Source organism: Oreochromis niloticus, linkage group LG22 (genome assembly GCF_001858045.2).
Source record: "Oreochromis niloticus isolate F11D_XX linkage group LG22, O_niloticus_UMD_NMBU, whole genome shotgun sequence".
Lineage (NCBI taxonomy): Eukaryota > Metazoa > Chordata > Actinopteri > Cichliformes > Cichlidae > Oreochromis > Oreochromis niloticus.
Genome location: NC_031985.2, coordinates 37100321 through 37112326, shown reverse-complemented (window position 1 = coordinate 37112326; position 12006 = coordinate 37100321). Strand labels below are relative to the sequence as shown.

The window sequence follows — 12006 nt, the reverse complement described above, 5'->3', positions numbered from 1 at the left end:
TTCTCCCGTACTCGTGGAAGCGCACCTCAAACTTTGAGCACTTCATGGTGCTAGATTGCTCAAGATACAGTCCTGGAACACCACTTTTTTACAGTTCAAGGGGCTGCCACAGGCTGCAGGGGCAGTGGAGGAAAAAATGTTAACAAAGACAGAAACGTTATGGTTGTTTACATGGCTGCACACTGCTTGGGCCACACATAGTGTCCTCTGAAACTCTTAAAAAGAACATCCATATCATTTTTTTCTTACTGCCGCCACAGAGTAAGCTTCAATCATATTAGAGGCTCAAATTACCCACTCATTATGACTCTTTGATAGCCTCACACTGTTTTTATTTCTGAGCACAGACCCATCATTTATACCACAGATTTAGTGTCTTTATAATGATAAAGTTGCCATGGAGTTTTTTGATTAATTTTTGAACAAATAATTAAAAAAATCCTAACGCTAATGCTAAGTCCTAACCTGAACACCATCTACATGGCTTGATGTTAGACGTTAGCTAACTGCAGTGTTTCATCCCCTCTGTGTGTTATTTTGGTTGATTTCCAAAAATTGTGACATTTGACCAAAAACGAAAAGAAAGACAAAAGGAAATTCTCCCCTCTCACAAGCTGTTCTTAGCGCTTTCAACCACAACTGATTGTCTTCCTCTCAGCAAAGAGTTTCACTTCTGCCTCTTCTTGTGACAGCTTTTTATTTGACTGAGGATCCAGCATTCCATTGTGTTGTCATGTCGGTTTCTTTGAATCCAATACATGGGAATATTCTACACGTGACAAATATTCAGTGTGATCTCAAGCCTCATGTTTTATTTCTGTGGTAGCACAGCTTGTTTCAATAGCACGGGTAATCTAAATTGTCCCAAACACCTTGCCCCAAGTAGACTAACAAAATAAAGTATGAGATACTGATGTGTGAACCACGCAAACATTGTGCAGTGCTTCGGCTAAATTTGTTCCCGGTGATCCTGTGTAAATATCTAATGTAATGTATGTTTGTGTGTGTTGATGTGAATTAACTGTAGAGTCTGTAAAGCAGTGCAGATGTGCTGTTCATACATATGAAAATATGCACACAGAGTGTAAATACTGGTTATGTAAATAATTACAATTGATTATTTGGCATATATAACATGTCTTTCATGTGGTACAGTATTCAAACTATATTTCTATATGCTGTTACCTTTAATATGGCAGATTATTTCATTTGCAAGAATGAAAATAAAACTAACTGTTTTTCTCAAAATGTTGTGTTCATTGTACAGAGCATCTAGAAGGTTTTCACAGTTTCCACATGTTGTCAGCCGTATTCCAAAATGGATTAAATTCATTATCCCCTCAAAATTTGACACACAATACCCCATCCATCCATTCGCTTCCACTTATCCTTTTCAGGGTCGCGGAGGGGCTGGAGCCTATCCCAGCTGTCATGGAGCGAGAGGCAGGGTACACCCTGGACAGGTCATCAGTCTGTCGCAGCGCTAACACACAGAGATAGACAACCTCACACCTATGGGCAATTTAGATTGATCAATTAACCTATCCCCACTGCATGTCTTTGGACTGTGGGAGGAAGCTGAAATACCCAGGGAGAACCCATGCAAACTCCAGACAGAAAGACTGATGGTGAAATTGAACTGAGGACCTCTTGCTGTGCGGCAACAGTGCTAACCATCATGCCACCGTGCTGCCCTACCCAATTTTTTTTTTCACACAATAACCCATAATGAAAAAAGGAATCAAATTTGCTTAAAATTCTTGCACATCTATTTAACACAAAAAAATAAAAAATAAAACATTCACAAAGTCTGGCTCAAAAATGCATCTCTTCTGCCATTATCCTTCTAAGGTTTTTAGGGACCTCTTGAAGTGTGTTAGGCAATGAAACAAAAAAGACAGAAACAGATTACAAAGAGCTGTAAAACTACAAAGCTAAAAGACAAAGATTTGTACAAATACATGCAAAACAAACAGAGTATGCAAGGGTCACTTTTCCAAAAAAAACAAATTGTCATTGTTACTGGTATAGAGTCATCTTCTTATGGCATTCCTAAAAGTTTTGACATATACACTCCTCCTTGATTTCTTAGTGTTTTGCATATTTGTCACACTTACTTGTTTCAGATCATCAAACAAATTTTAATATTATACAAAGATCCCCCTGGGAAATACAAAATGCTTTTTAAAAAATAAAACGTTATCCAAAACTACCTGTGTGAAAAAGTAATCGTCCCCTAATAACTGGTTGTGCCAGCAAGAACAGCAGTCTAAGATTTGTGATAACTAGCAGTGAGTCTTTCACATTGCTGTGGAGGAGCACTGTATAAGACAAACACATATAAGCTATTTCCAGAGAAACAAAGAAATGCACAGAAAGGAAGTGTGCTACCTGGTCAAAATCAAAAAGCTTCAAAATTAAAAAAAACTATTTACTGTGAGATAAATACTTTCCACTGGTGATATTTGGTACAGCTCGGTAGGCAGCTGGAGGAGGAAGCAGGGGAATTACCACGTAAGCAGGGAGTTCCCCTTCTCCCTTCCACTCTGTTAAAGTGTTGAGGAATTATTACTCTACTGGAAACTTTCGGTGCCAAATACAAAAAAATTGCATTGTTAATGAATATGAACACAGAGCTAAGTCATAGTATCTTACGTAATAACCAGGCTAATATTACCCAATGTCAGCGGTGATGAACTCATACGAAAAATGTGTCAACCTAAAGCCCTCATTGGTGAAATGACCTGAAATATTTTAGTATAAAACATTTATATTAAAATAGGTGCACTTATATAAAGGTGGTGGTTTCATGTCATTTCATCCCCACCTGGCATGAAAAAATTATTTAGCAAAGTAGGAACATGTAAACCAGGGAAAAACAGCCGCTGAAGTGGCCAGGTCAAGATAAATATTTCTGAGCTTCAAGGCAGGTGCCAGAAGGAAAAACCAATGATAGCACAGGATACAATTAATTGACATATGCCCTGGTGGTAAATACACTGAAGGGTTACTTGGGCACAATGTCTGAAATTACTCCCTGTGTGGATATAATTTATTGCTCAAATAAATGAACCAAACAGATTGTTCTGGTGAAAAATTCCTTCTTTTATGGTATAGTTTGCCAACCCCTACTCTATCTAATACAACCTTATTACTTATTCCAGTATTATTTCTAGATATCAGAGTTTGCCCAATATTTCACAAGTAAATCAGCTAAAACATCTTAAATTTGTAATAGATTTGCAACCCTGTTATTATATCTTGATCTACAGTCAAATGTTACGCAAGTCATGTAACCATGCAGCCCTGTATTCAATTACATGTGTGAGTACAAGAAAATAATTATTATAACATGATGTGTTAAATTTGTTTAGATCACAGGAATAAGGAAGGATTGGTCTGTGTTTTAGTTTGGCTTAGCTGTAGGCCTGAGAGTGTGTGTAATTGTTTAGAGGGAAAGGAATTTATTGACACTGGGGGTTTGCCTGTCATAAAAGGAGACAGGAAGCTACAGTTGGGGGTTGCTGAGGCTGATGCTTGTACCTTTAATAAAAGTTCATAATTGCTATAACTTAGAAGTAAGTTTGCAGGAGACTCTCCACATCCTTATCTGTAAATGTAAATGTAAGACAACAAAAGGCCAATGGACCAGTGGATGCAGAGTGTGTAATTAACGTTGAGTACGTTAACCACATTATTATATTAATGCATGTAAGGTGAACTAGCAAACACCGTCGTAGTTACATGCGGCTGTCTTCTTGTTTGATGGCAGATACTCCCTTCACCCTGGCCAAAAAGGCTAAAATGACCAAAGAAAAAGTGGAAAACAGCTAAACATGAGAGGTTTTTGGACAAAGTTTGTGTTTTTTCCATTGTTTAAGCACTGCTTCCAGCCAAGAGTGAGACCATATATGCCCTATAGCTACAGAAAAGGCTAACATTGTTATCTTGTTACAAAAAAAACAGCTGAACATGAGAGGTTTTTGGACCAATTTTGTGTTCTCCATTCTTTAAGCACCGGTTTGAGCACCGTTTAAGCACCGGCACCATTTCAAAAGTACTGGTTTGGCACCAGTATCGGATAAAACCTAAACGATACCCATCCCTAAAGCTGACTGTAACAAACAAAGGAGTGAAGATATTGCAGAGGGACACCGGCCTTGCACGTCTTCCCTTCTAGAAGATGCATGCTTAAATGAAGATGAATAAAGGTTTTGTGAAATAACTACTGAGTTCCGGTGCCGTCTCTGGATGCCCGAGGAATAAAAAGAACCGGGGTGAAACTGATTTCGTAACACATGTTACCATGTATTTTTAATTAAAGTAATTTAGCTCAGAAGGGTTTAACATATTGTCTAAAGTTTTGTAGGGTTCAAAATGCACCGACTATATTTTTCAAAAGTGTTGGAATTAAAATGCTATTTAATTCTAGAATGGCTTTTTTCAATCAAAAAACCAAACCATATCAAGTTTTTCTGAGAGATTACATTACCATAAGTAACATATAAACTTTCTAATATCAGCTTTTAGACATTAACAGCTATATCTGAAACATTAGCAGACACCCCATCCTGGAATCAGGCTTTAAACCAGGTTCCGTACCTGAGGGGTCTGAAACTACATTTATTGTGTCAGCAACACAGTTCTGTAACTTTACATGGTCCGCCACTTTGTGGCCTAGTTCCTGTAGTTCTTCCACTTTGGAATAATACTACTAACAGTTGATTGTGGAATATCTTACAAACTGACTTGTGGCATTCATTACAGGACCACACTTGGAGCTCTTTAGAGTGACCCAGTAAAAATGAATTCTCTAAGTACTAAGATGTGTAACGGTATCAAATCCTGCAGACAGTGACAATTTAGAATGAAACGTGGGCCTCCATTTTAAAAGCAAGCTCCTTTTAAAAATCAAATTCACTTTAAATATATAGTATGTCATTTGCTAGAGGTTTCTCGATCACAGAAATCCATACTGTGTGCAATGTTTTTGTTCAGCCCACTAAATTAAAGCTGTATGCACTTCAACTGCATCTGAGTTGTTGTTGATTCAAATTCATTTAAAATTCATTGCAGTATTTTACAGAACCAAAATGAGAAGAAAAAAAAAAAGGTGTCTCTTTAAAATATTCATGGACCAAACTGTATTCCCCCATTTTCATTTCACTGACTGGAGGCATGACACTGGCAGGGTGATTACATGAAAATAAGTTGCACATTTAATTTTACTTCATTTGCAAGTATTATAAAGTATTCTTTTAGTGTGCATGCATTTGAAAGGTAACATATTATACATTTCAATAATGGTGTCATAGAGACAAATATCTCAGTATTTAGCAAGCATGATAAATTTGGGTTCATCTCGATGAAGTAACTGTTACACTTCTCCACTTCCACGACTGTTTCGCTGTACACAACAAGAGGACAGAACACTGTGCTCTGTGGTTACTACCGTGTGTTAATTAATTGTCCCATTGCACACACTAGCAATAATTTAGGCTTTCTTTAGCCGTTGTGGCTCATTTGTTTGCTCTGTTTAGTTTGACCTTGTAGCATGTTTGATATTTTTTATTTTTTTCGCTGGTTTGTAAAATGATAAACACAGCTCTTGCAAATATCATTTCTTTATAAGCTGACTTTTATTCAAATATTTCAGAGTACCACAGGCACTATAAATTCGCAGACATTTTTTTGCACTTGCCATAAAATGAAATAAATAGTTTCATAAATAAAAATCCACACAAATACAGTTGGACATTCAGTATAAAACACAATAAAATTAATAAATATATAAGCATTTCAATACTTCAATAAATAAATAAATAAATATAACAAATAAAATAAATATGACAAAGATATGTTGAATAAATAAATTCCCCAAAAAGTAAACCCTTTGTTATTCAATTCTGTCAGCCTGTAGTGACATGGTAGCACTCTTTGGTTGACTGCTGTAGTTACAATGGTTTGGTTTACTTACAAAAACGAAATGACTTGCTGATACAAATATTTCAAGTATGGCTGATGGTAAAAGTAAATTTTCCATCACCTCTTTAGTGCAATGTGAACCCTCTGCGGCTTCCTCACATTCAATAGTTGCATTCCACAAGGGCAGCAGGTCATGGTGGAGAAATGGAGTCTGACGTCACCATTTCACCTACATTCATCAGACACCTCTCCTCACAAGGCAAAAACACCAAAGAAGTTCTTCCCTGGCTCATCCTCCAATTTCTCCAGCATTGCCTCCTCTGTCTTTGTTCTCAGTCTGTCCCCAGCATACAAGTTGAACACAGCCCCCATGTAAACTGCAGAGTACCAGTTCCCATCCTCATCTGAATCACTACTGGTTGTCTTTTGGCAGACTGTACGGATAGAGTGAAGAATGGTCACATATTTAGGTGCATATGAGTGAGACCAGCGTTGGACAGTGTGGCTCAGGTGGACCATGGGATGCGAAGACATATCGTCGGCATCGCTGCTGCAGTCAACCCGGAAAGATGCTTGGCTGTAAACAAAGTAGAGGCCATCTCGAGGAATCACAATTTCATTGTTATTGAGCTCTAGTCCTCCCTGAGAGTGGGACTGGTCCACATCCTTCTGCCATTCCACTGAGGTCTTTCTACTATAGTTGTGTACTCCTGTTGAATAGTACAGACAAATGGCGGACACAATGGTAAATTTGAGTCAAGGGTTCCTGAAGAGAAATTTCAAATGAATTCTGTTGTAGTGACATGAGCCTATTTCTGATTTATAATCCACATTCTTCAGTCTATCTAGAACTCATTTAAATCTCTGAAATATCCAAAGGAAACAGGCATAATGTGCCCTTAAAAAAATCAAGGAGAAGTTCTAAAACTTGCTGGAAAAACTGGTAAGCTTCCTGAACCAAGAACTTCCTCCAATTATGATCCACTAAATGTCCCATGAATCTCACAGAGATGTGTGATTTCATGATTTTTTTTTTTTTTTTTTTTTTCATGATTTCATGATTACAATACTGGGAAAGGTGTAGTAAGATTCTCCACAGTCAGTCTAAAATATGCCTGGTAACTTTTTTTAGATTGCACTTTTTTTTCAACTTGGGTTTCATTCCTTACCTTGCAAATGAATGGCTGCTCTCACATTTGATATTTGCCTCAAAGTGTGATGGAGATCTGGGAACAAGAAAAGGATAGGAATTATACAGTGTTTTCACCTACTATTCTCTAACATTACTGAGCTAAAAAACGTCAATAGGTCCACTACTTCTGTAAGACTTAAGGGTACTCACCAAAATTGTCCTCATTTTGTCCAGGAGCCTGTTTCAAATAGAGCATGATACAGAAGGCTTGTTACAGAATGGTTGGTTTTAGGTGAAACAGTTCATTCACTGTGAGAGTCACTGGTGCTCTTGAGTAGTTTAGAGAGTATTTTAAAACCCACCTCAGCACGCCTGTTAACAACAAGGGCAGCAGCAGCAGTAGCAGCGAGGCAAAGTGTGAATGCCAGGAGGACCATGGTTAGCTTTGACCTGGGCTCTCTCTGTGTTCTCTGTGTTGCCTGTTTCTCTGTGTCTTTGTTGATCGTAGTATCCAGCACTACCATGCATTCACCTTCCATTGTTTTTAGTGGGTCCCTTCTATCAGATACAGTTCACTTCTTAGCAGCCTTTCCTCCTCTTCCTCTACTACCGTTCTTGTTTGATGCCGCTATCTGTGAGAGGCTGTTTTAAAAGAAAGAGGTGGAAACTCCAATGATGTCACACATTTGAGCGAGTGGAGACTCAATGAGGAATAGAGACCCAGTGCCTGGGAGGATCTTACACACCACACCTCCTCTGCACATGGCATGTGTATGACTGAGTTATACCAACATCAAATACAAAAACAGACACCTGTGTGGAATCCCCTTTTGCACCTCAGTGCACACCCACACAACTCAATAGATCATTTCAAACAGGCACATACACTCACCTGCTGTATACCTGCGTACACAGGCAAGACCACAGATCACTTAGTTCCACCATTCTAAATTTTTAAAAAGCATATGATAGCTATTGATGTGAAGTGTTCACATATGTTGTTGTGTTGTCTTCGTTTCTACGTGGGGCAGACACACTGAAAGCCAGTTCAAATGTGGGGCATTAAGTCATAGAAAAGTCTGCAACCTTCAGCTATTCGTCAGTCATGTTGACCACTATTGCCAAATGTTTTTCACGTTATTGTGTTTGATTTTCCACTGAAAATGAACTGCCAGTAATGTCATTGTCAACACTGTATTTATAGTACATGTGTCACTTCCCTTATAATTTTATAAAGGTTTTTAGAATCAAAATGAGCTGTTTCCGTAATAATACTTAGCATTATGTTGTTTGTGAAAAAATGTCCTTGTCCTTTTTATCTAGCTCATGCTTGCGATTTTGTTTTTTGCGTAATATTCACAAAATCTGAAAAATGTTTTTTGGTGTGTCACATAGTAACGTAAAGACAGTACAGAGACAACACTGGGGTGATTTGTCTATGTGAAGCACTTGTGACAGCTTGAAAGAAGAACTGTATTTTAAGAGGAAGAGCAGGCCCAGGGAGAGGCATTTGTTTAAACATGGGTCACTTTGAGGGACAGGTGCCATTTTATCTTGCTCGTTGTTTAGTTATAGGTCTACTATATGTTTAGACAAATGGTTCTATTCGAATTGTGAAATTAGTGGTAACTGCATGTTTAAATGTCTTGAAGTAAGTCCCAAAAGGATGATTCTGTTCATCTGGACGTAGCGTTTTCAGTGGGAGAAACGTGGGAGAACCATTTCGTCACTCACAAAACATTGAGTGACGAAATGTTTCTCCCACTGAAAATGCTACATCCAGATGAACAGAATCAAAGTTTTGGGATGCATGTTTTAAATGTGATATACAAAGAAGATGTTGTTGTAATTACTATCAGTCATAATCCTTTCCATGGCTTGTTTGTATGAAAAGATCATATGGTAACTATAATGAGTAAGAATGAGTGTAGGTGTTTCATGTCTATTAGCAGACAGGAGTATGTGTTGAAGATTTAGTCAGCACTCTAGTCAGATAACCAGAGTTCATTACTATTCTGAATTGATTGTCATAAATTCACCTGGGAAAACTCAAAAATAGGAACACGCTGCATCGCAATATGTCTTTTCATCATCACTGACAAACCATGCCCTGGAAAAAGGAACACCCTTCTACGTTTGCTGCAACAATGTGGGCGGCTGTGGTAGAGCGGGTTGTCTACCACTGGGAAGGTTGCGTGATCAATCCCTAGCTCTCCTAATCTACATAGGCAAGATCTTGAATCCCCATGTTGTCCTCAACTAGAGTGTGACTGAGTGTGTAAATGTTAGAAACAGCCAGAAAAAAAAGCTGTATGATGGTATATGTGACTGGGTGGAGAAAACTTTGAGTGCTCAACATAAGTGTAAAGGTGCTATATTTCAGCCAATTGTAAAAACAATAACAAGTGATTTATTTACATTAGATGCTGACTTTCAAAACTAACATATAATGACATTTCAACTTCACAATCACTTTAAACCATCTTCTGAAGAGAAAATGAAAATAGCACTTTATTTTGAAGTTGTCTTTGGTTTCATCAAGGTAACCAACGATAGTTGGTGGCGGAAATCCCAGATCTTGAACACCACACATGTTAAGGTGTAGCTCCTGGGCCTCAGGCTTATCTTTGGCCCATAGTTTAAAAACAGCTACCCAGAGGGTTTCACAGAACCAAAAGAACAAACCTTAAAAACCTTCTCTACAGAGATAATGTATAAAAACATATGATATCCCTTTCACATGAGCTTACAAAACAACAGTTGTGTAAAATAGCAATGCCTATTAGGGAGGCTTTGTGACTGTATCACAGTCATCATGGAGAATGTGTGTCTTTATTCTTTAAGCTGCAAGTTTTTAACAGTCATCTTCACGCTAGAGTGAGCCTTTCATGCTCAAGCTATATTTTGGGTGGAGTAGCACCTTAAGGTGTTAAATGATGTCACCACTGGTGTTCAAGATAAGATGAGCTCTATTTTTCTATATCTAGCATATATGTATATATTTGTATTAGCTATGAAACAGCTATGGGAAACAGGAAAGAAGTGTGACCAGTAAGATAGACAGAGAGGTTGCAAACAGTTGAGTTTTGTCAGCTAAAACCAATATATTTGCATAAACAAAAAGTGAGTGTGGCCACGATGCCCACAGGAAGACTCATAGCGACAGCACGGCACATCAGATTCAGAAAGTTTACTTCTTACACTGATGGCCACAACATTAGCACTGCTGAATATGAATCAAATTTGCTCTCTTTAGAAAGGACCTCAAAACACATCAAACACCAAAGGAGGAGGAGGAGAGGTCTGATAAATTTCTTTAATATTATGAAAATCACTTGCACATACTTGATTTGTTTGTCTGGGGAAGAGATGACAGAAAGACAGAGGAAAGCAAGCTCACAGAGCTTTGATTGGAAAGCGTGATGAGTATAAAGCATTCAGTCTGATCCATGGAGGCCCTAGCTTGGAACTTTCATGTCATATATGCTGCTAATGTCTTGGTGCTTGATATCACAGGCCTTAATGACCTACATATTATTAGATGGGTGGTCTTAATGTTGTGGCTAAAGCAAACATACCTAATGGAGTGAGTTTGCAACTGAAAAATGTTTGTTGTTAGTTATTAGTAATATGAATAATGACCCAAGACACATAAAAAAGTAATGAAATCTTCTTCAGGAAATTTAGTAAATCTAACGACCACACTATGCAATATAGTAAAATATCAACACTACCATTAGTGCTGAAGTTCTTCATTAGGTCACAGACTGAACAGCAATATTGGAGTTTTACTATCAGCATTTGATGCTACTGTGTAGTCACATCCTACTCACACTGTATTATGCTAGATAATTTGGCTTGGCATGTTTCCAAAATGGTGAATGTTAACTAATGAGATGCTAGCTGTTGTTAATTATTATTACAGACAATAAAAATTACTTTTACTGTGAGAAATATCTGAAAGGACAAAAAACTGGCTGAAGTACACATGAAACAGTTATGGAAGAAACACAGTAACACGCTGTCAGCTATTGCTCACTATGTGGACTACAAATGTGTTAAACTATCAAAGGTTAAGATAAATACATAGATCAAATCCAGAATACTCAAAACAGTTCATCATTTTAATTTAGTTTTATTGTCTTATAGCAGCAATGATATCCAACTTTATTACAAGAACTAAGATGTCTCCAAATCTGCTTTAACAGGAAGGCAAAGTACAACCCTTTACTGTAACTCCACAAAACTCTTTCAGTGCTACTTTAGTTTACAAAACTAGTCATGGAATAAAAGACCACGCACAAACCACAAACTGTTTGGAGACTGTTGTCTATTGTCACAGACACATACCAAGATAAAATCTAACACAATCAACTAAAACACTGAAAAGGAGAAGAGGAATCAAAGATGTCAAGATGCATTCAAATAAACAAAGATACTTTCTAACACATTTTTATGTTTCCATGTATCATTTTATATGTCATTCAGCGAAAATGACTAAACATGGTTTTCCATAGAGGGTGAACTTCAGTAGCAGGGGAGTATACGCAACAACAAGACAGAAATTTTATTTAAATTTTTTTCTTTCCTCAGAAACTGCCCCTCATGTGGTTTACAGCCCACTTACACACAGAGATTTGGTATTTTGTTCATCAAAAGGATGTGAAAAAAAAACTCCCCTCATGTTGCAGTACATCAGCCTGCTTGTCATGCTTTTTTCCCTTTCTAAAACTGCCACAAGAATCAAACTCCCTTTATCTAAAAAAAGACTTGATACATTCCCTGAGAAAAGAGGAATGCACAGTGCTTTCTGTAGAATGGCCCACTACTCAGCTTCCTCTTTACAAGACAGAATTCGAAAAGCTCTAGAAGATAAAGAGCTCACCAAAAATATGATGTGGAAATCTTCCCTCTAGAAAGGTTTTGATGAAAAATTTGTTTAAAAATTG

At 37.6% G+C, this 12006-nt stretch overlaps 1 protein-coding gene across 4 annotated transcripts in view; it reads right to left on the bottom strand.

The window, feature by feature from the left end:
- Positions 1–5617: 5617 nt before the first annotated feature.
- The window catches only part of tnfa (tumor necrosis factor a (TNF superfamily, member 2)), a 13433-nt gene continuing 7044 nt past the window's right edge, over positions 5618–12006 (bottom strand). For 2 of the 4 annotated variants that reach the window (XM_025902124.1, XM_025902125.1), the window contains exons 3-6: positions 7420–12006; positions 7268–7295; positions 7095–7151; positions 5618–6635 (exon numbers count right to left, since the gene is read on the bottom strand). The exon at positions 7420–12006 is cut by the window's right edge. In XM_025902124.1, coding sequence (XP_025757909.1) covers positions 6178–6635; positions 7095–7151; positions 7268–7295; positions 7420–7596 — 720 coding nt within the window. In that variant the 5' untranslated portion in view covers positions 7597–12006 and the 3' untranslated portion in view covers positions 5618–6177. The remainder of the gene's footprint in view (positions 6636–7094; positions 7152–7267; positions 7296–7419) is intronic. The other 2 variants (XM_013266975.3, XM_013266976.3) reach the window with 1 other exon arrangement.